Genomic DNA, 25,923 nt, shown 5'->3' with positions numbered 1-25,923 from the left:
CCTCTGGTTTCTTTGATTGAAAAAAGTCTCTCAAGAAGTCCGCAGTTATTTTTCAGGCTACCTGTCTTCCAAAGTGAAGGACAGCATTATCAAATCTGGAGGCAGAGAGCTGGCAAGCCCAACAGCCTGAATTCCATCGCCAGAGCCCATACAGTGGACGGGACGCCATTCTAGTAAGATGTGCTCTGAGCTGCACACACACACACACACACACACACACACACACACACACCATAAACACATACATCACACACATAGCATACATACATGTACATACCACACATACATACACACCCACCATACACACATATACCACCCACATACATATGCCATATACACATACATACCACAAATGCATATACATACACACACCATACACAAATATACCTCACACATATGTATATACATCGATACATACATACATGTACACACCACACATACATACACATACACACACCATATAAATACACATATACATACACCATACATATGTACACCATACACAGACACACACACCACTCACAGACACACATACATACACACACCTCACAAACAAATAAATGCTAAAAATATGTTAACAAATTCTTAAAATGAGATAAACTGATTCTAGAGTTTATATGAAAGACTTAATGTGTTAGACCACAAAAGACACAAGCAACCAACACCAACATCCACAAATTGAACATCAGCAAATTTTAAAAGTTTTATGCCTCAAAAGAAAGTGGGAAGAAAATTTTAAAAATAGTCCACAAAATGAGTGAAAATATTTGCAAATTATATACCGGTTTTGGTCCAGCATTCAGAATGTATAAGTACATCTACAGTTTAATAGGATAAAAATAAAAACTAAAAATTAGCCAAAGATTTAAATTGATAGTTTTTCCAAAGAAGATGAACAAATGGTCAATAAGCACAGGAAAGCCTCGTAGTGTGTTAGTCACTAGGAAAATGCAAGTTAGACCCACAAAGCATTGCAACAAGACGATAACACAGCACAGGGAGTAAAGGACAACACATGCTGATGAGGACCAATGAGAATGTACGGAAACTGGTGCTCCTGCAGATGTTAAGGACAGACGAGGGCCCTGCGCCAAGCAATTTGACAGTTCCTTAAAATGTTAAACAGAGTTTCCACATGCCCAGAAACTCAACTAAGTAAATTCCCAACAGAATCGAAAACACATGCTCTCACAGAAGCGTGTACAGAAGTGCTCCCGACAGCCTAATGGATAATGGCCCCAGACTGGAAGCAATTCGCCGCAGTCGAGGAACGGACAAGCGGTCGTGGTGGGTTTAAACAATGGAATACACCAGCCGTGAAAAGACTTGAGGAACTGTGAGATGCTAGTGAGATGCTACTGCAGCAAGCGTGGGTAAAGCAAACCAGACTTAGAAAGCCACTTATTGTGTGACTCTATTTATATAGAATAGCCAGAGCAGGCAAGTCCGGAGAGAAAGTGGATTAGGGCTAGCCAGGAACCAAGGGCGGTAGGCAACCGGGCTAGCCGCTGATTGGTGTGAGGTTTCTGTAAAGAATGATAAAATGCGTTGGATGCTTTTGTACCAGCAAATTGGCTATGCTAAAGACCGTTGAAGTACACATGTGCAAATAGTGAATGTGTCGCACAAACATTCTACTCCAATATATAATAATGCTAAAAGAAATAAAACGTAAGGGATGTGAAATAACTCTGCCAGAGAGCCCACATTGTGGATGAGCATACAGTATAGTCTCTACTACCCCGAATGTACCCAGCCTCATTTGAGCTCACAAGCTAAGGCAGGCTCAAGCTTGGCTAGCTCTTGGGTAGGAGACTTACGTATGTGTTCAGTCACATTGCTTTAGATAAGAATAAAAGAAAGACCCAGTGGGGTTGACGGTAAACTTTTAAGAGATAAATGGTCCTGGATCAACTGGATGTCTACGAGGGAAAATACCCCGTTCCTATTTCATGCTGTACACAAAAGCTACCTGAAATGTTTCATAGATACAAGCATGAAAGTATGAAACAGTAACATTTCTGGAATGAAACACGGGTGGGTGACCTCTGTAACAGAACACAAAAATACACCTCACCCAAAATACAGTGATCAACCGGCTTTCTTCAAAACTGCCCACTGAGAATGCCATCAGGAAAGAATGGGAGCGAGCCATAAAGGAAGGAAAGGTTTGTGCAAACTCAACCCTGAGACAGACGACTTCGATCTAGACTATCTAAAGAATGCTTAACTCAATAGTAAGATAACCAGCTCTCTAAAGCCATGGGTAGAAGGTTTAAATACACAGTTCCTAAAGAAGGCCCGCGAATACCCAGTAAATACATAACAAGATGTTGGACATTATGAATAAGACAGATCAAAACGACAATGAGGTACTGTCATGTGCTGCCTACAAAGTGAGGAAGTTAGAGTTCTCGCACACCAAGAGGCACTGGACACCCCCACCCCAATGCTGAGCCTCTAAAACTGGAAGTAGAAGTGGCTGTGAGCAGCTTGATATGGGTGCTGGGAACTGAACTCTAATCCTGTAGAAGGGCAATAAGTTCCCCTGACCACTAAGCCATCTTTCCAGTGCCTGTTTACTTAGGATTTAAGAGCGGCAGCATACAGGGTCAGAGGCCTGCAAACACAGCACTTGGCTTCGGACTGCGGGTACAGAGTAAGTCTGAGACTATCTCAATCAATCAATCAATCAATCAATAAGCCAAACAAAAATAAATCAGGTCTTAAGAGTGGAATCAGGCCTAGAAATATCTCTAAGTCATTTGTCCTACTTGGATCCATCCTGTATTCTGTGTCTACTGTGGATGCTGTTCTAGAAAATCCACTCCCCCCCCCCAACTCAATTTCTGTTGCTGGCAGCCAAGTGATTCTAATTCATGTATTGAGATTTTTGGAAATTGAATTAGCTTTCTATCGCCACATAATGAATTATCACAAACGTAGTGCCCTGAAACAGAGCAGACATAACTTTACTGTGTTCCAGGGCAGAAGGACAGACACAGCATGCTGGCCTGGCTATTGTCGTGATACAGGACAGAAGGACAGACACAGCATGCCAGCCTGGCTGTTGTTTGAAGCTGAAGCTCCAGCTGCTTATTCCTAATTCACTGGTGACTGGAAATTTTTCTTATGCTTACAAGAATGGGGTCCAGATATAGCTCTCGGCTCCCAGAGGGGGCCTGCAGCTCCTTGCAATTTAACCTCCTGGCCAGTTTCCTCAAGCCGGCCACAGCTCCCTCTGCTTTGCCCTTCCGCAGCTACATGGAGGGAAGTCTGCGTGGACGGAGGATGCTCATGTGAGATTAGGTCCGACACACTCAAGTCACTCTCTCCTTTTACCATAGACCCCAAGAGAAACTCAGGAGCACTAGCTCTTCCAGGGACAGGTCTTCTGTCTTCAGGAAAGCGACACTGGTGTACACACCACAGCGTGGCCATCTTGGACCATAGCATCTTGTCTCCCAGATAAGTGCCTCTTAAAAAAAAAAATACTTCTTAGTCAGGTGGTGGTGGCGCACGCCTTTAATCCCAGCACTCGGGAGGCCAAGGCAGGTGGATTTCTGAGTTCAAGGCCAGCCTGGTCTACAGAATGAGTTCCAGGACAGCCAGGGTTACACAGAGAAACCCTGTCTCGAAAAACCAAAAAAAAAAAAAAAAAAAAAAAGAAGAAGAAGAAAGAAAGAAAAAGAAGAAAAAGAAAAAGAAAAAGAAAGAAAGAAAAGAAAAAAGAAAAAAAAAGAAAAAAATACTTCTCCCTCTTGTGAGCACTGGGCACACCAAGTGAAGGATGCTTGCCCCTTTTGCCCAAGGATGACGCCAACACAGAGGTGGGCAGAGTAAAAGATGCGTAGGAAACATTCAGTGCACTTGCTGAGAGCCTGGATATCGCCATGTTTAAGGGCCCACTCCATGGACTTTTTTCCATTTTATGAAAGCTGACTTTTCCATTTTATGAAAGTTGAATGTGCAGTTTGCACTTGAAGTGCTCTTGATGTTACAGATGCTGAAAGCATAAAGTCACTGAAGTTGTGACTGACCTGGGTCCGTTTTACTGGGAAGCTAATTTTAGTTCCCCCTTCTCTCAAAAGACCAATTGTTCTTTAAGAATTAAAGCCCATTATTAAAAAAACAAAACAAAACAAAACTGTGAGATCTTGTGGAGGAAAAGCATGCCCAAGATCCAAACATCAATAAACATAATAAAGGAAGAAATAATTTTAGAACATTGCACAAAGAGATAGAGCAAAAGTGTCTTTAATAATCTTTGTGAAAGATAGCAAACATAAGCGGGGTTGTGGATATCACCCGGGGACTCTCAGGAGATCAGTTGAGCGATTGATTGGCAGCCCAACACTTTCCACTGGAAAGTCCTCCAGTCCGACCCGCTGGAGGGGTGACTTCCATGTGAATGTCATTTTCACAGGTTGTCACTTTAATCTTTTTAGATGACCCAGGAAGACAGCCATTGCTGGTGTGCACGTGCCACTCTACAGTTAAGGAAATTGAAATTTTATCTACTATCCCAAAGCTGGCAAATGGCCAACTCAAGACTGGAAGTCACGTGTTCTGGGTGGTGGTGCATCACGGTAGCGGAAGGACTTGGGGTGTGGAGGGGCAGGCTTGGGTGAGAAAGGACTAACGGCTCTGTCTGGACAAATTCAGAAGCATCTGACCCTCTTTGTCCTGAACTTGCTGACCAAGTCCACCTTCCTGCGTAGCTTTTATCCGTCTTACCCACGCAGCTGTGTATTGAAGAATGGACAGCTTGCTTCCTGGCAGGTTTTCTGCACCGTAGGGCTGTATCCCGAGGATGCTGGGGAAGTCCGCTCCCTCACATACATAATCCAGGTGAGGTTGTAACTGTCATCACTGTCTGGGAAAGGGATGCCAGAGGATTATTAAATGCTTAGCCGAAGAAGCTCTAGCAAGAATCTTCTAGAAATGATGGGAGCTGAGAACGGACTGTGCACGGTCCCTATGATGAGGGGGAGACTGAAAAAAAGGAGGCTGTGGACAAGTCCTAAGGGAACATAGACCACACCGGAGTAGGGCCCCGTGCGATTCCTCTTCCTTTCAGGTCTTTCTTGACTCAAAGTGCCTGCCTTGTCTTCCTTATGAACAGACAGCCCAGGCTTCAGTGACAGGTTTAGCCCCGAAGCTCTGAGGTACCAAAGCAAATGCGAAGTCATTGAGAAGAGAAAACTCCAAGCCTGAGACCTTGGGGAACCCGTGGAACCAGTTACCATGTCTTGCGGGGAGTGGATCTCTTCAGTTCTCCACCTCTGGCCTGGCTTTGTTTTCATGCTCAGTTCTGATTCTCCCAGAAGGTCTTCCCCTCAGCTGGTGCCACAGACCTATTGGTTTTAAGGGAGGCACCGCCCTGGGATCTGGTCCCAACTTCATCCTTTACTTACGGTGTGACTTTGAACAAAACAAAACAAGAAACCCACTCTCCGTCTACAGGCCTCTGCGTGTCCCCTGAAGGTGCTGAATTCTCTGGCCTCCACAATCTGGTTTCTGGTCGGACCCTGTATCTGAGGATAATTTTTCTTGGCCGGTTCAGTGCCACCAGCTGGCACCTCCCTTGAGCTGAGGCACCTGGTGGCGCTGTGAACTTCCTCTGGGCTGTCCTGGCAGCATCCCAGAAGTTAAGCAGGTGTCTAGTTCGGGTTCAAGAATGGAGAATCAAGCTGAGAGCCTGAAGGTTCTATCCAATCCCACGATGCTGGAGAGTTTTATACTTTGCTTGTGTCACTTTTTTTTTCCAATCGCCCAAATGGAGACTAGATCCCCTCACCTCGGGCGGTGTGAGGAGGATGCTGCTGGAAGTCCTTGCTGAACCAGCCTTGCCTCCAGGGGAGCCGCGCAAACAAGTCCCGGCAGAGATCGCTTGCTCTACCAATAATCCTAGAGCTCCACCTCTGGATACTGCTAGATACACTTGACCTTTCCTTAGGATGGCCATTTCCTTAAAGGGACGGAAAGATGTCGCTAAGAGGGAACCAACTCCAGCGGAACAGAAAGCCTGCTAGCGAAAGGACTAACTTCTCCCATCCTGGGGAGAGAGGGTCGACGGGCCGCCCCAGTTAGCACTGTACGCGGCTCCACACCGACCTCTAGCGGCCATCATGTCAAACTGCAGCTCCCAAGGTTTTGTTTTGGTTTTTGTTGTTTTGTTTGTTTGTTTGTTTGTTTTTTGGGGGGGTTCTTTTTTCCCTCCACGCTCTAGGGTTGGCAGTCCAGCCTCTCAAGTCGGACCCCAGAATCCCAGACCGAGTCTCTATAGGCTTCTCTTCCATAGTACTTACAGTGAGGGTGCGTGCCACCAATGCACACACAACAGTTGGAACTCTCCCACGGCTGCCGCATCATTTCCTAGAAGATGTCAGCGATCTATGGTTCTGCGCTGGTCTTACATTCTGTGTAAGGACTTCAGGTCACTCACAACCTGATTGACAACTGAACAAAAGTCACTATCTAGCCCAATCCTGGACTTATCCCTGGTGATCTCAGGCTAAGCGATTGGGTTGAGATTTGAACACACAGTCTGGCTTCAGAGCTCACAAGACTTATTTCCCCCTGCCATCCAAGATGTCAAAGAACTACTTGTGAAAAACCTAGCTTTTTCAAACACATGGCCCTCACTGTGTGTGTGTGTGTGTGTGTGTTTCCTTCCACACTACAGACCTATAAAAACAAAACACCAGACAACGCATTTCTTTAAAGGACCCACAGGGACCTCTAGTGTTGCATTCTTGAATCAAAACTATAGGCTCTGATGGGGAAATGTGTGGACAACCTCAAACCAGCTCTTTGGGTGTCTAACCTCTTCTATAAAATTAAAAAAAAAAAATCACGCGTGCCTCACCTGTTTCTTGGACTTGTAACTAGACCTAGAAAAAGAGCACCACGTATGTATATGTTTCATAAAATTAAATGCATTGAAGCTGTGACTCTTACTTTTGAAAAAACTAACATTATCAATTGATATATGAAGTAAAGAAACAGTTATGCCTATCTAGTATTTACTGAGTGTTCACTCTCTAAGGTAGCCTATGTGTTTTCTATGTGTTAGTTTAAAAAATAAATTATTTTAAGGAAGGCTCTCACTATGTAGACCAGGCTGATCCTGAACCCACGATTCTTCTTTCTCAGCCTTCAGTGTGCTGGGTAACTTGGATTCTTTCTTCAAATAAGGAGGAAGGGATTGCATTATCCTCCATTTTGTGGCTGAAAACTTGGTGGCTCTCTCAGCAGATGGCACTTGTTCAATGAGAACCACTCAGCTAAGGCCGAAACCAGCATTTGAACCTAGACCGGTGGCAGAGCCAGAACACTTGATTTTGAGATGAATTCTCCTCCTGCATGGCTGCGTTCGGAAGGCTCACAGAGAGGATGCTGTTTGGATTCCCAGTGCAGGATGGTTTCTTCTCCATTATCCCTAAGAGCAACCAGCTACAGACAGGGTGCAAAATGATTTGAGTTTTGCTAATTTGTTCTTTGTCCTATGAAGTTTTGTCCTTTACAGATGTACCAAGATAGCTCAAAGAAATAAAGAGACATATTCAAGACAACATGTAGTATGCACAGATCGGGTCAAGACTTGGGGCTCCTGCAGTCTATGCTCCCAACCTATGCCCTGCTAAGCTGTTCCATGGGCCCCACTAGGGGCCTAGGTGAGGCCCTCCCCCCCCCCTTAGCCCAAGGCTCCCCTGTCTTACTGGCCTTCTCTAGGATTCTATGCACAGGTTCAAAGCATGCAGCATAGGAAATGTCTACCCAATGCAGACGCTGTCAGTCCAGAGTGCCTGTGTGGCTTTAGATGGGACTTCCAGGTTTTATAATATTGAGAAATATGTTTCTGTCTACAGCAGCTTGATCAAAATCAGGCAAAGATGAATCCAAGGGATGCAGACCATTAACAGATGACCCTTGGTGACCAAATAAGGAGTGTGTGTTAACTGACCTCAGCACATATATGTAACATGTTAGACTACTGCTCTCAGAAGAAACTAATTTGGTCAACTGCCCTGCAATCATCCACCAAATATTTCTCTTTTATTTTTTTAAAATTACATTTAGTGTGTGTGCGTGTGCGCGTGCATGTGTATGTGATATATATATATATATATATATATATATATATATATATAGAGAGAGAGAGAGAGAGAGACAGATAGGTGATTATCTGTGTGTCTACATGCATGCCACCACACACACACATAGGTTAGATGCTGAGAAAGCCAACTAAGAGTTTATTGTGGAAGGACTGGAGACTCTTGCTAAGGAATGTGAGTGCATATTATAAACACCCTCTGGAATTTGAGTTATATTTTTGGTTGTGAGCCTAGCCTTTAATGGCTGAGCCATCTCTCCAGTCCGAGTCTATGAGAATCTTAACAGATTTTGGTCAGTATTAGTGCTGAAGGCCCAAGCTGCAGACTACAGAGCGTCTCTGGACTAGACTGCCCACAGATTACAAACAAGTTTCATGGGGAGGCCTAACTTGAATGTCTGTCCCTGCTGTGAAGAGACCTGTGTGTAGATTCAGGCTCACACGTCAATTAAAATAGCTAAATATGAATTGGGATTGTTGTGAAGAAAGAGAAGAACATTCTACACAATGCGCATTCCAGGCAGATTGAAGAATTGAGGGTGAAAAAAACAGAAAAATGGAAGAAAACTCAAACTAGCATTTACCAAAGTTTTCAAAGGCAAAGAAAGAAATAAATTTAGAGAAAAATACGGTAAGAGGGAAATATTCAATTATGTAAATTTTCTTTGTAGAGAAATTTAAATCTAGTGATTTTAAAACAATTTAAAGGGAAAACAGTTTTTACCAAGTGTCATGTCTACAACAAAAATTATTTACCAAAATAAATACATAATCACTAAAATCAATTTTTAAAAATTATCCCCAAGGGCTCGGTGGTAGGGTGTTGTATACTTGGATGAGAGAGACCCTCGGTCCCACCCTGAGAGCCACCAGGAGGGAAATTAAAGTGATTCCCAGGACCATTGGACAATGAGCATAAGCTGACAATTCACAAAGAAGAAAAACAGCTGGCAGAACACCTTACAAACTTTTAATGTATTTATTTAATGACTGTATTGTATATGAATGCCATGGTGGGCACAGGATAGTCTTTGTGCCATCATAAGGGTCCCAGGGATTACATTCAGGTCATCAGGCTTAGCATCAAGCGCATTTAAGTCATCTCATTGACCCAAACTACTATTTTATATGTTAGAACCTAAACTCACCAATTAAAATAACGCAGGGGTGCGTTTCCCTACTAGATTCTGCATGGAATGAGCATTTTGACATCTTGGAACTGTTAGTTGATATCAATCTCTAAAAGCAATCTGCAACATTCTTGGAAATTCTGTAACCTAAATGTTTAGAAAGTAAGGAGAGGAAGTCAAGGAAACTGGGGTGGCCATCCCCATCAGCTTCTGCTTGCTCAGTCTGACCCTCAGTTATCCTGACTCCTCTCTCAGGAGTACCCTTCAAAACTCTCCAAGTCCCCATGGTTCCCAGAGCAGAGCGCTGCACCCCCATCTTCTGGAAAGGACAATGAGACACAGGACCTGGGCTCAGTCACTTAGGGCACCGCACTTTCAGACCTACTTCTTATTCAGAAATGAGCAGGACCCGGCTATGAGCAAGCGCCATCTTTCTTGTTAGAATTGCTGGCTGCAGATAAAACTAAGGAAAGCGGTGCTGAGAAGAGGGTGTTCTGAAGGACTGTTCCATTTTAGGAAGAGCAAACTCCTCCACTTTGTTTAAACTGTTTTGATTTGAGTCCCTGTGATAGCAACAGAGACCAGCACAGCACAGCGGCACCCTCCCGACCCCAACCGCCCCACCCCCACCCCCAAGCAGATGGTTATTTTGTAGCCTGGGGATGAGGAAGATTCCGCAGCTACTCTGTTACCCTTGACTACTGTGGCTTCTCCTCAGGTCACATAGATCCTTTGCCTTGTTACTAAATTATCCTCGTAAACAACTCCTAGGAACATAAGGAATTCAAGATGGAGGGGAGCCCTAGCACTCAGTCTCAGTATCCAGCAGTTCTGACCATATTTAAGCAAGTCATCAAAGATTGGGAAGAACTACAAAATGCTAGCAGCTAGGGTAACTGTAGGCATCATGTCTTGCTCTCTCTCTCTCTCTCTCTCTCTTCCTTCTCCCCCTATGTACCCTCTCCTTCCCCTCTCTCCCCATCATGTATGCACCCTACAACACAAGGGAAAACAAAAACGATTGCTCCATATTCTTTTCTAAACTTATCATTTGTCTTCTCAGATGAAAATATAGGCCATCTGTTTTGAAGAGTTTGGAAAACACCACAAAAATACTGGCCAATAAACTGCCACAGAGTATTATTTTCTCAGCACTGAAACAGCTCCAGAATGCGCCATTATAGGAAAGTAGTCTTCAGTTACCTTGTGATTCTGTCTGAATACTACTAAGAAAGGCACATGGTCCTGGCAATCTCCAGGAAGAACCTGTTTCACTGTATCGAGCCTCGGTTCATAATGGATCCCCACCCAGACATAATCCTGAGGACTTTGAACCTGGGCTAGAAGACAGGTTAACTGATTGCTGGTCGTGGTTTGGCCAGGGAAATATCTGCCAAGTGCAACCAACTTATCTCAGCTAAGACCCCGGCTTAATCTCTCTCTATTTGCAGCAGGTGAGGTATGAGACCCAGGGTCTGAACAAAGCCCATGGTGTAAAGGAAGTGATCGAGCCTTGAACCTACCAGTGGCAGTATGACACTAGGCCTTCATCTCATCTATTCCCTGCTGAATTGCCTCTATTAATGTCACCATCATGGTCACATTAGACATTGGCCTATGTGAGAAAGGGGCACTGTTCAGTGGGGGTTGGGGATGGGGGGAATGATGGCGTGTGTTGATCATCCCAGCTGAGGCAGGAGAATCGCAGGTTGAAGATATCTCAGGCTATTGTCTATAAACTCTAAGAGAGAGGAAACCAAACCACTGAAAACCAAAACACAACCTGGATCTGCTTTTTTTTTTTTTTTTTTTAAAAAACCTGGATCTGCTTTAACGGTAGTCTATGGCGCCCCCTTGTGGACATCCAGAATGCTACCGTGACAGTCTGCAAATTCAATTATAAAGGAATGTGCAGCTCCTGCTGTGAAGAACTGGCTGCTTTGTCCCATAGGATAATTAAATTTGATCTGAATGTGGATAGTCTTTCCCTGGTGCCAAGTGCTTAAGACAGAACTCACAGTTAAATGGGAAAAAGGGAGAAAACCAGGGAGACACCCTCAAGCCAGTTCTACGACGCATGCTGGAACACAAGGGCCCGTGACTAAGCCTGCATTCAGACATTGCCCAAATGCTGGGACGTGAGTTCTCTGCCATTGAGGAAAGTATATGATTCTTCTCGGATTCTGGAACGATCAGTGGCTGATTTAAAGTGTAGTTAAATAAGAACATTGAATGAGCAATGCACAATGAAGCTTTCTGATAAACATCTATGTCTCTGAAATCACGGAAATCAGTCCAACACAGCTTGTTAGAATAAAGCTTTTAATTATCGATTTGAAAAAACAGGATTCTTGCTGCTTAGTGGGTTTTTACCGTGAAGTCGTTTGCTGGATTTCTATCTCTTTCTCCAACATGATGGCTCATGTTCAACTCTTTTGCTATTTAAGAAGTCAGCCGCCTGAACTGCACACTTATTAAAAGGACTCTTATGTCATCCAAGAGCATGAATACACATAATAAAACTAAGTAGTGCCTCTTCTGAAGAAAAGATGTTTACAATTATGTGTCCGTGTGTGTCTGTGTGGGTACGTGCACTTGAGTACAGGTGACCTCGGAGGCTAGAGGTATTTGATTTCCTGGAATGATGGGCGTTGTGCCTGTCTGACTCTGACCAGATCCTGAACTTGGGTCCCCGCTAGAGCAATCTTCTTAAATGCTGAGCCAACCCTCTAGGCCAGAAACATGTTTTGTTGTTGTTGTTGTTGTTGTTGTATGTTTGTATGCCATGGTACCAAGGTATCTACCACAGAGGACTTGGGCTGCAGCGCCAGGAGCCTGGAGATACATACAGAATGCCCGAGAAGGACTGGGATTATGGTTGGTGCGGGGTCAAAAAAAGGAACCCAACATATGCAAAATTCCTGCAATTCCTTTTTTATGCAAATAAAAATGTTATTTCTGGTTATTATTTTGTTTCAATGTTGGGAAAGAGAGCTATGGTCTCATACTACACAATCACTCTACGAAGAAAGCTGCACCCCACCAGCTCCTGTGTGTGTGTGTGTGTGTGTGTGTGTGTTTTGAAGGATGAGAAATAAATATACAGTCTACTTAGGTGGAAAATGGATACGAGAAAATCTTTTTGACTTATTTTGTCCTGGGACTTTAAGATGTAAGACATTTATGGAGTTTTATAGAGGACCCAGTTTTGCCTTGTGCTGGATCAGTCATACGGGCGTACGTGAGTGGGAAGCTCCCTGGGTGGCCATTGCTGTCCTCGACTGAAGGATTCATTCCAGCACTCTGTATCCGGGACCCACGCTCTGCCCAGGCCTCCCCACTCTGACAGGCTCCTGAGGCAGCTGTGTGAGGACAGCACCCCTCAGGCACAGTGGCTGTCAGGCATAAAGCACCTGCTCCTCTGTTCCTCCAGAGCCAATGGGCGATCTACAGCTGGTCTGTGTCGCCCTTCTGTGGGCACCACTGAGGAAAAGCTGAAATGAATGGCTGAAAGAAAACTTCTTTGGTTATAATGAATGGCATTTTTCTCTGAAAATGGCTTCAAAATACATTTTTTTTTTAAATCCAGCAACCACATCTTCTGACGGACAACACTCTGTTAACACAAGCAAGCAACATCGAAAGAAGAGGTGGCAGAGTGAGCTGACAGCCTGGAGATGTCCCAGGCAGGGCCAAGCCCTTCAAGTGTGCATGAGCCTCCGAAGACACTTAGCTGGTGTGACTCAGTCCGTCATAACCTGCTTCACCTGGAGAGGGAAAGAGAGACCGTTATCTCATGAGCTGGACTGGTCAGTCTTAAAGGTTCATTCATTCTCAGAAAAGACGAGAGAAACACAGTACGGAAACGTTTAATGTTTTAAGTTAATTCCCAGCTGGACTTAGCGTCCAACCGGGAAATCTACACCCAGGTGCTACGGTCCCTGTGCGGATGCTTTCTCAGGATCATTTCAGTGTCTGGCCATCAGCTACAGAAGGCATTGTGCTAATTAGAGAAACAGTTTCTTCTGTGGTCGATGTGGGCAAGCCTGGCAAGGTGACTTGGGGAAAGCCCAGGATGCCACAAGGACCCCATTGGTGGTTCCCGACAATGTGTAGACCACTTCATAGACTCTGAAGTGGCAATGGGTGACCAGAGGAACCTGGGGACAGGTGCCTCCTTCCCTAGTACTCTGCCACTGTGGTGGGAGGCCTTGCCCTGGTCTCCCATCCTCCCCACCCCACACTCCCACCTCCTGCACTCTCCCGCTGCACTCCCCCCACCCCCAATCAGAGCAAAGGCCCTCTGTCTTATCTTTGAGCTGCAGAAAAGCACTTATCCGTCTACATAACAGAACGGGAGCCTCTATTTTACGCACTCAGAGCAAAGACTTATGGGAAAACATCATTTTATTTTGTTATTAAAGTAAGCACTGCCCAGGGCGTGTTATTTACACAGAGATAACCGCTCTTCGGAGATTGTGATGTCCCGGGAAGGCAAGCCCTGACCTCACAGAGCGGCCCATCATTCTTACAGCCGCTCTCCTCGATAGCCTGCTCCCTGGTAATAACCTGGCAATCGCTACCTCCTAAATCCTATCAAGGAGGATGCTCGGCCAGCCCCGGGGAGGGTCAGCAGCCTGCGCCTCTTCTCCCACGCACATGGCCACAAAATCAATGCCAGGACAACTGGAATTTTTACTCAGACAATTTGAAAGCCTGTGTTTCCATCAGCTGGCTATCTATACGCAACTGCTCCCAAAACACCTACTATGGGCCAGGCACCACCCTCAGCCCTGCTCAGAATACAGAAATACGGACAACCTCGAGTTTGCTGTTAAAATGTACATTCACGGCAGGGAGCGGGGTGGTGGGGGTTAGGGGTTGCATAGTTTAATATGGGCTGTTCTCTAATAGAATGAAAACAAAGAACACACAAGCACTAAGAATTTAAGCTCCGGGACTGAAGATTCCTTGGTCTCCCAAAGAAATAACCTTTTCCCAAGGTTGGACATTTGGACAAAAGCCACCATTCCCTCGGAATTTGAAGAAAGTTCCTGCTTGCTAAAAAGGGAGTCTTTCTCCTTATCTCTGGCAAAAGGAACAAGTGGGTCACCGTTAGCATACACTGAGACACCTATGAACTTAACAAGGTCAGTGCTAGCCTCTGGGCACCCTCAGTTCCGGCTCACAGATCCCACCCAGCTCTCGAGCCCCGTTCTCTTGTTCTGTCTAACGCTGGGAATCTTTCCCTGCCGTCTCTTCTTGCTTTTCCAGGAGACAGCCTTGGCTGTTTATTGGAATACAATTTTCTCTTTTCACCCACAAATAGGCTACTTTGATTTCTTTACTCATTCGGCCACGATTTATAAATCCTAGTATCCTCCCCTATCTCCCACAGAGTTGTCAGTCATTGCAAACAGGAAGTGAACTAAAAGATAAACCTGGAGAGGCAGCTCCAGCTCCAGCTCCAGCTCCTGTTCCTGCGCAGGGTTAGGGGTCAGGGGTCAGAAGAGGACTCGGGTCTAGTACGCCCAGCGTTTAAATCCCAGCACTGCCACCTGCTGGCTGAAAGGTATTATGTAAGCCCCTCCCTTGTTTTACAGCCTAGGAATCAGCTCGCTTCACAGGGGTGTGGTGAGAATTTAAGCTACGAACAGGAAGCGATTAGCGTACCACAGACCAGCAAAACACGCTCAACAGACTCTAGGTGCTGTTGCACCTCTTGGGCTTGTAGATGTCCTATGTTGCAAAATCCAGTGTCACTTAGGGAACACTCTAGTCCCTCCCATTCTGTCCTCTGACCTTGACCTCATTTGACCTCACTCCACATCTGACCACTCCCTTCTTCCTGGCCCCGAACATCTTTAGATACTGCTTCTTCTCTACTTCCAGACTAGATGTACTGGGGACCAAACCCAGGACCTTGGACTGAGCTATGTCTCTAGCCCTTAGTAATTTTATTACTTTTTTTTTTTTTTCAATGCTGAGATTCACACCCAAACCCCAGGGCCCAACTGCTGAACTTGAACTTAAACCTCCCACACTCTTTTCCTTTCTCTCCAGTAGCCCCTTTGGAATCAACTCCATTACCTCTGCAGACATAAGCCACAGATCCCTTCCAACTGTGTTATAATTGTGGTTGTAGAAAATGTCATAAAATATAGACCCTAGGCTTCACTACACTGAGAGCTATAGGCCCGTGTACTAGCTAATTTTGTGTCAACTTGACACAGGCTGGAGTTATCACAGAGAAAGGAGCTTCAGTTGGGGAAATGCCTCCACGAGATCCAGCTGCAAGGCAATGTCTCAATTAGTGATCAAGCAGGGAAGTCCCCTTGTGGGTGGTGCCATCCCTGGGCTGGTAGTCTTGGATTCTATAAGAGAGCAGGCTGAGCAAGCCAGGGGAAGCAAGCCAGTAAAGAACATCCCTCCATGGCCTCTGTATCAGCTCCTGCTTCCTGACCTGCTTGAGCTCCAGTCCTGACTTCTTCCAGTGATGAACAGCAATTTGGAAATGTAAGCCGAATAAACCCTTTCCTCTCCAACCTGCTTCTTGGTCATGATGTTTGTGCAGGAATAGAAACCCTGACTAAGACAGCCCATCACTAGATCCCCCTTGTTGGCTTGGTTTTGTTTCAAACATAGTTTCATGTAACTTGAGCTGATTTTCAGCCTTACCACGATGCTGAGGCTGAGACTGGCCTTGAATTCCTAATCCTCTTGCCTCTGCCTCCCAAGGTCTAGGGTTACAGGTGAGCTTACTAATTCTGCATCTGACACTGACGATGTGAGGGATTAAAGGTGTGTGCTCCTATGCCCAGTGTCTTTGTAATCCCATGTGTTTTGTTATTTTGAGAGGTGGTCCTAGCAGGCTCAGCCTTGGGGGTGCTGGGAAGAGCTACAGTCCGGCAATGGTGGAGAATGTATAATTACTTACTGCAGCGTGACGTTAAAATATTCTTCAGGTGTCACTACTTTAGGGCCACCAAAGTAGTCCAGGACCCAGATACTGCCTATTTTTAATTTAGCAAAGAACCAGTTATGGCTGGAAGGCCAGTGCTTCATCTCAGGGTGTCGAACAAACAGCGAATCCCTTGCATAGCTCTCCTCTGTCTCGTTCACCTGAAGGGCAAACAGGAGATAAACAGGCCATTCTAAGGACACTTTCATCTTACCAAGAAGGGGTGGTTCTCACACCACGAACCCTGCCTGGCACCTCATTCCGTTGCAAATTCTGATCTTAAGAGTCCAGAGCAGGCTGGAGAGATGGCTCAGCCGTTAAAGGCTAGGCTCACAACCAAAAATATAAGAGTCCAGAGAGCATGGGAAGCCTGAAGAAAAGAGAAACTTGTCGTTTCAAACTTGTAATAACACACACAAACAAAACAGGAACCACGATAGGGGTGGAGCTTGGCTGTTCAACAGTCATTCGGAGCTAGCACTGTCCATGGCCCAGGAGCATGGACAGTGGTGTCACCCGGCAGTGTCACCCGGGCCTGAAACTGCCCTCACACCTGTTCTATTGAATGTATGTGCAAGAAGGGCAAACACGCTTAGAAGTAGCACTTGGGAGGCAGAGGCAGGCGAATTTCTGAGTTCGAGGCCCCCCTGGTCTAGAGTGAGTTCCAGGACAGTCAGGGCTACACAGAGAAACCCTGTCTTGAAAAACAAAACAAAACAAAAAAAGTAGCACAACGGAACCCCACCCCCACCCCCACCCCGAGCATTTGTCACTCCCCTCCTTTCTGCCAGTCAAGGACACCACCCACCCCTGAGATGCACCCACAGTCCAGACCAGAAGTTACAAGGATCAGAAAGCAAATTGCTGGCTCAGCAATACGGTTGGTATATTTGCTATTTGTACAGTGGTATCCAGTAGTTCTTTCTTCTATAGTTGTTTCATTTGGGTTTTTGTTTGTTTGTTTGTTTTTTCAAGATTTATTTATTTATTATATACATTCTATCTGCATGTATGCCTGCACACCAGAAGAAGGCACCAGATCTCGTAATAGATGGTTGTGAGCCACCACGAGGTTGCTGGGAATTGAACTCAGGACCTTTGGTGGAGGAGCCATCAGTGCTCTCAACTTATGAGCCATCTCCCAGGACCCTTGTTTTGTTTTTGTGAGATGGGGGTGGGGGTGTCTCACTATGTAGCCCTGGCTATCCTGGAACTCATTATATAGATGAGGCTATATAGACCAGGCTGGCCTCGAACTCACAGTGATCCACCTGCCTCTGCTTCCTTAGTGCTGAGATTAAAGACATGTGCCACCACCACCTGGCTGTACCAATGAGCTTATTTATTTAACCTCTTCTCTTCAGCAGTCATCCCAAACTGTCCAAAAGCCCTTCCAGTGAGTAACGGGCACTCCTTTTGTTGGTATCAAACATGGGAACAAGGAGTCCCCTAAAACTAGAGAGCAATGGTTCTAGACGAGCAGCTGTTTTTAGCCAGAGTGTTTTATACAGGAGCCTTCCAGATGTTACATCTATTTGGCTCCAGGACATGGGTTCTTTGCCCCATAAGTACCCTACTGGACACACCTATATGAAAGACCCTGGTCAGGGCCTTCAGTTATTGAAATCCGTGTTAGAACATATTCTTACCATCTGCCCACTCACAAATCAATTGTGTTTTATTCTCCAAAGATCCCTTCCTTGGTTTTTAATGCTACCACATTCTTTTAAGCCCATCTCTCTTTGTGGAACTTACCTTGGTCACAGTTCCTGACATCATTACATGAACACACAGAGGACTCTGGGGGTCAAATCCATGGTTCCTACAGTAGGCAGTCTGTGCTAAAGACATAGTCAGCGTGGCCTCTGGATTTTCCTGAAGAGAGAAAAATAAAAATCCTTCATTGTGGAATATGGTTTCTGAAGAGATACACACTTTACGGCCCGAAGTCAAACTATCCCCTGGAACTGACTGCAGCTCACTTCCATGAAACAGTGAACTGTAACCCACTGGGGTGGGGGTGGGGTGACCCATGGGTAAAAACCTATCCCATCCCCATAAAGTGTGTGTGGAGAGGTGTCATGTTTTAAATTAACGAACTATAGAGAATGTTTTAGCATAGCTCTTCTTATCAGTTCCATATTCATCATAATTATAAATAAAGTATCCCCTAAACCTAGGCTGTGATAGCCCTCACTGAAATATCTACAAGATTAAGCTCTAATTAAAAAAAAAAAAAAAGCCTGCATAAAATTACCACAGGTGCTCGATCGGCCTAATTGCACAGTTTAAAGAAGAAAGTAGCTGAATCATGCTGAGTGATTATCACTTGACTGCAGAAACTGTCATGTGACCTCAAGTTGCTTATTCATTCATGAGAATGTTTACCTCAGCTTCGAAACCCAAGGCAAAAAGATTCCTAGTTGGTTTCTCTCCAGCACCCACCATTGTTTCCAATTACAGCAACTGCATGTACCCATCTCACAGTGGCCCATCAAAACCACTGAGTCCCAGAGATGCTCAGGAAAGGGGGGAGGGGAGGGGCTCAGCGGGGATGAGCGTGACTGCTCTTCCGAAGGCCCACGTTCTGCTTCCAGAACCCACGCTCAGTGGCTCACAGTCACTCGTAAGTTCAGCTCCAAAGGATCCAATATCAGGCCTTTGAGGGCCCCCACACTCATATCAATACATACACAGAGACAGCCACACACACACATAATCAAAAATAAAGTCGATCTTGCTGGGCATGCTGTTAGGTAAGAAGTACGTACCTTCACTCCTAGCTAAAGTATTTGCTGTCTTCAAGCTGTTAGGTAAGAAGAGGAGCCCCTTTCCCAACCCCCTCCCCACCCCTGGCCTCCCCAAGAAGGAAAACAAGAGGGAGCACTTGGGTGAGGTTTCCCCACTGTGAACTTTGCAGGCCATACTCAAGCAGTACTTTCTAGAATTCCATACCAAGTCTGTTAAAATACTGAGTCCTGGTACCAATCTATATCCAAGGTTTTACTTATTTTACTACTTGTGAGTGTACGTGTATGTGTGTGTGTGTGTGTGTGTGTGTTCCCACGTATGTGGGCAGATACACAGGTGTGGAAGTCATGTTAACACTGGAGGTCTTCCTTGACCAATCTCTATTTACTAAGGCAGAGTTTTTTGATTCAACTAGGAACTCCTTAGCTTGTCCCAGGGGATTCTGTCTTCATTTTTACCAAGCAGTGGGAGTACAGGAAGTCCAGTTGATTTTCTGCGTGGGTGCTAGGGATCTGAACCCTTGACACTTGCATGGCAAGATCTTTTCCTAATGACCCATCTCCCCAGCCCTGACACCAGGGTTTTAGGCTCGGCAGGGGCAGGGGCAGGGGCAGGGGCAGGAGCATTTGTTAAGTCCTCTGTGCAGAGGGCAACCTGTATTTTTGTTATTGTAAGTCTGGTGGACAGGGTAGTTCAGACAGATAATTTAAAAGTTGTATGAGCACTTTCTAGCATGAGGTGTCGAGGACTTAGCTTAAGCATGGCGTGACTGAAGAGGAGGAAGCAGGGATGATAACAAAGAGAGATGTGGAGAGGAATTTTATTTTTTTATTTTTTGCAATGAGAATTCTAATGTGAAAATAATTCCACAATCCAGGATGCTGCCGGTCAGGCTTGGTTTGTTTCCAAGAACAAGAGGGAAATGGGACTTTCATTGGACAGATACTTAATGAAAGCCATCAGAAATACAAGACTCTGGGCTGGAGAGATGGCTCAGCAGTTAAGAACAGTGACTGTTCTTCCAGAGGTCCTGAGTTCAATTCCCAGCAACCACATGGTGACTCACGACCATCTGTAATGGGATTCGATGCTCTCTTCTGGTGTGTCTGAAGACAGCCACAGTGTACTCATATATATAAAATGAACAAACAGACAAACAAATAAATAAATCTTTAAAAAGAAATACAAGACTCTGAGGAGGCCCAACAGGCACACCAATGCGGAAGTAAATCCTAACTAAAAGGAGAACCATGACTGTGCACATAACAAAGCTGACTTGTTTTTAATGGGTCAAAGGGGAAAAGAAATCAGGAATAACCTGGTCAGATCACAAGAGAGAAGTGCCAAGAAGGACGGAAAGGTAAAAGGATTGTGTTTGCTTTGAGATAGGACATCATACAGTCCAGTCAGGCTGGGAACTCACCAGATAACAGAGAAAACTAGCCTTGATCTTTTGATCCTTCCGCCCCACCTCCCAAATACTGAGACTATATAAGGCCTTATCACCAAGACCCGGGCTACAACTCAGGGCTTCCCGAATCCTAGGCAAGCACCCTGCCAATTTTACTTTGGACTTGCTGGCTCTACAGCATAACTTGGTCCTATATTATCAATCAGCAGAAACAAATTCTTCCTATAAACATTCATTATACAAAAATATCACACACCAAAACAACTAGACAAGAAGAACACCCTTATGAGACGTACACCCAAGCCTCCCCTGGTCTGTGAGGGAGATGGCCGGCATTTTACACGGGGGGAGTGGTCTCAAGCCCCAGCCTTGTTCTTCCTAACCTCACAAAAAGACTCTTGGTGATTGGAAGAGGAAACACACCATAGGAACCAGTTTCGGCCAGTTAGTTGGCCGATACTGCATCCAGACAAATCTTGACATTGTCAACAGGTCCACACACCTTTTCAATAATACCGTCCCAGAAGCCTGAGAGCCTGGGTAGGCTCCTCACATCTGCCTCTTTTCCACGCAGGAAATACTTCACCGGAGGCCTCCCTGTTGGCCATCAGCTAGGTGGTCACAGGCGAGCCCCCATCTCTAAGCCTCGGTGTTCCCCATTTTGGCAGTGTGGATGATGACACCCCAGACACCTCACAAATAGCAATAAGATCATGGGTCGGAGGGAGGCTCAGTCTGTCCCCTTCCTATTAGGATCACCAGTAGGGGGCACTGTTCTAGAATAATTTGGCTTGCTAGTGCATTTTAAAACTTCTCTGCAAGTGCTCTATGCAGGTCAGTTGAGTGCCACCTCTGGGGTAGAGAGAACAGCAGACACCTAGAGAAGTGAAACGGGCTGGGAAGAAAAGGGCGAGTTGGGGTCAATATATCTGGGCTGGGAGGGGCAGCGGCTTCTATTCCTTTTGTCTCTCAGAAAAATATAGCCCTACCCCCACTCCCAGTGCTGCTAGGTCTTCTGTCTTTTTCAAGAAGAGTTAGAAACTTAAAGAGCAAATAAATAGACTTTGGACTCTAAAATTTTACCCTGCATGTGCGCGTATGCCCGCGCGCGCGTGGGGGGGGGCGCACATGCATGCAGAGTGCAGGTACACTACAGGTGCATTGGGTATTAATGAGTGTATGGTGTGGCCAGAGGTCAATTTTGGGGGTCACTCCTCAGAAGCTAGAGTGACCAGCTTGCTTTTTGAGCCATGCTCTCTCCCTACCGTCTGATTGGCTGGCAGGCCAGGGAGCTAGCAGTCTGGCCAGTGCAGGATCACATGTGCGTGCGGTGCGTGTGCGTGCAAGCCTTCGAGCCTTCCTTTTTACTTGGTTACTGAGGACCAAATACAAGTCCTCATGCCTACATAGCAAGTATTTTACCAACTGGGCTACTTCCCTAGCCCCTAGGATTGCAGTTTTAAAAGGCAGTAGCTAATTTAAATTTGTTTAGAACAAAACAGAACTCTGTGGAGGCTGAAGAAAACTGGTCTCTTCTAGCACATGGGTCCCAGTCTGTGGCCTATGCTTGGATGACAAGTGGGTCTGAAGTGAACTAGGTTTGGCCCCCTGGCTTTGCGCAAATTACTTAACCTCACGTCTTCATCTGTAAAATGGGAATAGCCGTGCCTATTTCTAAGAGTTACTACAAGAGACAATGAATGAAAAGGAGTGGAACCGAAAAGCCCTTGGCACATACCACGGCAAGGGCTTGGTTAAAGCGTCGGCATCTCTTGGCTCACTGTTTACCACGACACCAAGCTTTCTCAGCTTTGCCACAGACCCTCCACCGAGTCAGGCTTCATTTCTCCTGTGTGGCCTTTCCCTCTCAGGCTGTTTCCACCCGAGTTGTAAGCTGAGCCCCGTCCGCAGTCAACCATAAAGCTGTGTAGTAGTTTCCCACTGCTGATAGGTAAAGGTAGGAAAGAGGAATCTCCGAAGCCACATAAGCCAAATGCTAAACTACCCAACAATCTGTATGCCTTCAAATAACAAGAGTTCAGTTCATGCAGAGACAGTGCCTGAAGATGACGCCTGACTATCTGAAGGGTGTGAAGTGCTCCAAGGTACTGGCAAAGAATTTACCCCAAGCGCTTAGACCAGTAACGGGGTAAATAGGAACTTCGTGGTAGTTGCCCAACATCTAAGATGCTACAACCTCCGCCTAGCCAGCGCGAGCCAGAAGAGTCAGTCATGTGAGCTGGGTTTAAAAGTCTTATCTCTAAGACCCACGCTCTCCCACAGCGAGCTAAACTGGAGAGGCTGGTTCCCTGCTCTGCCCGGCCTGGGAAACCGCGCCGCGCTCCCGCTCACCTGCAGGTCGCTCACGACTTGCTGCAGTGGACTCATGTACATGTAGGGCTCGCCCGTGCCTGCTCCCGGAGGACCGTCACTGATTGAGATGATGTCCGCGAAGGGACTGCCGCGCACCTCCTTTATCGTGGAGATAGTGGCCAGCGAGCCCCAGTCCGAGACGTGAGTCACGAAGCGGGCCACGCGCGGCCCGTCTTCGCGGGGTGGCAGCGGAGGCAATCGCCTGTCCACATCCCAGTCCCCGTGGTCCCGGCCTCCGCGACCCGAGGCCGGCGACACCAGTAGTGCCACCAGCGCGGGCACCAGAAGGGCAGCAAGCAGGGAGCGCGGGAGCGCAGGAGCACGGGCAGCCATGGCGCTGACTGCGGAGTCCCTGCCCAGCGAGCAAACTCTGCCGGGGTAACTATTGCCTGCCAGGGTTCCGCCCCTCCGAGAAGGCCAATCGGAGATGAGCAGGCCGGAGGGGGCGTGGCTCCAGTGCAACCGGGTTTCCAGAAGCATAGGGTCTGTTCACCCTGTCCTGTGATCTGCTCCTTAAAGAGTGCGAGATTGCCCTAAAGAGATACTTGTTTTGTTTGTTTGATTTACAGACAGATAAGCGAGGTCTGGAAGAAATTAAGCAACTTCCTACGTCACAGTGCTAGGAAAAAGCTGCCTTCACGCACACACACACCTCCTTTTTAATGTTTTTGAGTAGGCTTGCCTGGCATCTAAGAGAACGTGAGTTTTCTGTATGCTTTTTTCTGTATACTGACTGTTAGCAAGCCTATATGTATAGTACAGGGCAGAAATACCGACATGCAGGAACTTAAAAGTTACTGTCCCAGAAGTGTCTTCAGATAAAGCCACTAAGAGTTTGTTAGTTTGCAGTATCCCACTCAAGACTTCGACCTTGTCCATTTGAGACCTGTTAAATTATCTAGCTTGGTTAAATTCGTGGTTTCATGCATTTATTATTCTGGCAGATCCTCCAAGCCCGTCCGATCTTCATTCTGCTACCCTGGGGAGTTAGAAAACGTGTGCAAACACGTTTCCATCATTTATAAACTGTGGCCATTGTTAGAACACAGATTCTTTTAAGCCCCATCCTATAGTCTGAATCAGGCCACGCCTCTCTGCAGCTCTCTCTCTCTCTCTCTCTCTCTCTCTCTCTCTCTCTTTCTCTCTCTCTCTCTCTCTCCATAACAGAGTTCTGAAGCAGCCCGTGCATGGCAGCTCCTCTCAGTCTGTGGCACCCAGCTCCCTGTCATGTAGGCCATGATGAACTAAATCATGAACTAAATCATGAGATGTGAAACTTCCTGTCACCTCTAAAATGATATAAAAATCAGGCTCAGCCTTTATTCTAGGGACTGGTGTGAGACTCCTAAAGGAGATTTCTGGATAGATATTCTGAGGTCTGCCTTTAGCTGGGTCCTACACTAATCTCTCTCTCTCTCTCTCTCTCTCTCTCTCTCTCTCTCTCTCTCTCTCTCTCACTCGCATGTGTTGAGGGTTGGTCTATCGCTATGTACTGTAACGCTAGGTCCTATATGGGAAAGTTCTGCCCTAGGAGTGACTGCTCATGTTCACAAGCCTTTGCTGTACAGACCTCGTTCCTTGATTTACAACTATTTGTTAAATAAAATTGGCTGCAGCCAATCACTGGAAGGATTAGAGGTAGGTGAGACCAGGAAAGAGGAGGACTGAGAGAGGAGGAAGAGGAGGAGGGGGAGGAGGGGGAGGAACCATGAGTACATGGTCAGGAGAAACAGCAAGTATCTGGGGTACACCAATGGAGAGGAAGCCAGGCCTGCAGTTAAGAGTAGATTAGGGGTCACCCCCAGTAATCGTCAAAGCCAAACAAAATAAACACAGCCTGAGTCTCAGGCATCTTGTAAGCTAGTCGGGGATAAGCTAGTCGGGGATAAGCTTAAACTGTTTGTACCACACACACTCTTTTTTGTTGTTTTGTAATGGTTTATTTTATGTATATAAGTGCTCTCTCTGCATGTACATCTGTGTGCCAGAAGAGGGCATCCGATCCCATTACAGATGGTTGTGAGCTACCATGTGGTTGGTGAGAATTGAACTCAGGACCTGTGGAAGAACAGGCCGTCAGCGCTCTTACCCGCTGAGCCATCTCTCCAGCCCTTCTTCACACTCTAAGTGAAGTTCCTTTCCAGGCTTTAAGGGGAAGCCTTTCCTCCCACACAGGCTACATCTTGTTAGAGCTCCATACATTATATTTTCTCTGTCTAATGCTGTCCCTCTGGTCTCCAAGCCCTGGAGTCCTGCTCAACTGCACAAAAGGACTGGGTCTGCTTTGCTGACAAACTCATGCCGTTCATCTGTTTGGACAGTCACATCTTTGCAGAGTCTTTGCCGGTCTTTGTGACTTGGCCTCTGGTGTATGAAGGGCTCAGTAAGCCCCAGCGTGGCAACCATGGGCCTGGCAAGCTTTCCTCTCACCATTCCCTCCTCCTTACTAAACCACAGCTTACTTTCTTAAAGCTAGCCACTAAGGTCTATTCCCTTATTTGGCTACTTCTTCCCCCTGCGGCTGATCACCAAGGTCTAGATATCAAATTATTGGCATCCAGCAATCAAAAGCTCCCTTTTGGCTACCCTAATTAACATGTCCAATCAAAACAAACTAACTCATTGTGACATGTGGTTTCCCCTTTCCCTTTATAAATTGTCATTTTCCCATGAGCCACTTCTGTCTCTATCCAGAGGCAATCCATTTCCCTCCAGGGCAAATATGTCCTCCCACTCCCGTTCTTTTTCCCTTTCCCCATGTCCTGTCTCCTGTCTTTATTTCTCATTTGTCCCTGTGGAGCAGATAAAGCTCCTTTGTGTTCAGAACTTGATCTTGGGATGTCCTATGCCAACTCTGACTCTTCCAATGTATACTTCTGTTGTTACCAAGATGGTACCTTGTAAGGATTTGCTGGTGTTACTTGGTGATGCCTGGCCTTTTGTGGCTTTGTTACGTAACTGGAGTGGCTTTGTTACATAACCGTGCGCCAATCATGTGAGCAAGTGTGGGTAACAGGTATGTCAGCTAAAGCCCACCTCCACTTCTTGTCTGAAGGCCAGTCTCCCCACATGCAGCCAAGTTGTAAGACAACACAACAGAACATGACCCTGCACTCTGAGCAAGTCTGCGTTTCCCTCAGGTAGCCAATCTGTGTCATTCTGATTTCCACACCTGGCT

At 46.1% G+C, this 25,923-nt stretch overlaps 1 protein-coding gene across 1 annotated transcript; it reads right to left on the bottom strand.

Annotated features, from left to right (window-relative positions):
* Nucleotides 1-11,554: 11,554 nt before the first annotated feature.
* Creg1 (cellular repressor of E1A stimulated genes 1) lies at nt 11,555-23,098 on the bottom strand. Its single transcript, XM_021198266.2, has 4 exons — nt 22,725-23,098; nt 17,966-18,085; nt 16,187-16,371; nt 11,555-13,016 (listed from the first exon to the last, which is right to left on the bottom strand). Exons 1-4 carry the CDS (start codon nt 23,076-23,078, stop codon nt 13,013-13,015), a joined length of 663 nt encoding a protein of 220 aa, XP_021053925.1. The 5' UTR covers nt 23,079-23,098; the 3' UTR covers nt 11,555-13,012.
* Between the last annotated feature and the right edge of the window lie 2,825 nt (nt 23,099-25,923).

This window comes from Mus pahari, chromosome 5 (genome assembly GCF_900095145.1).
Source record: "Mus pahari chromosome 5, PAHARI_EIJ_v1.1, whole genome shotgun sequence".
NCBI lineage: Eukaryota > Metazoa > Chordata > Mammalia > Rodentia > Muridae > Mus > Mus pahari.
This window is presented reverse-complemented; position numbering and strand designations above follow the sequence as displayed.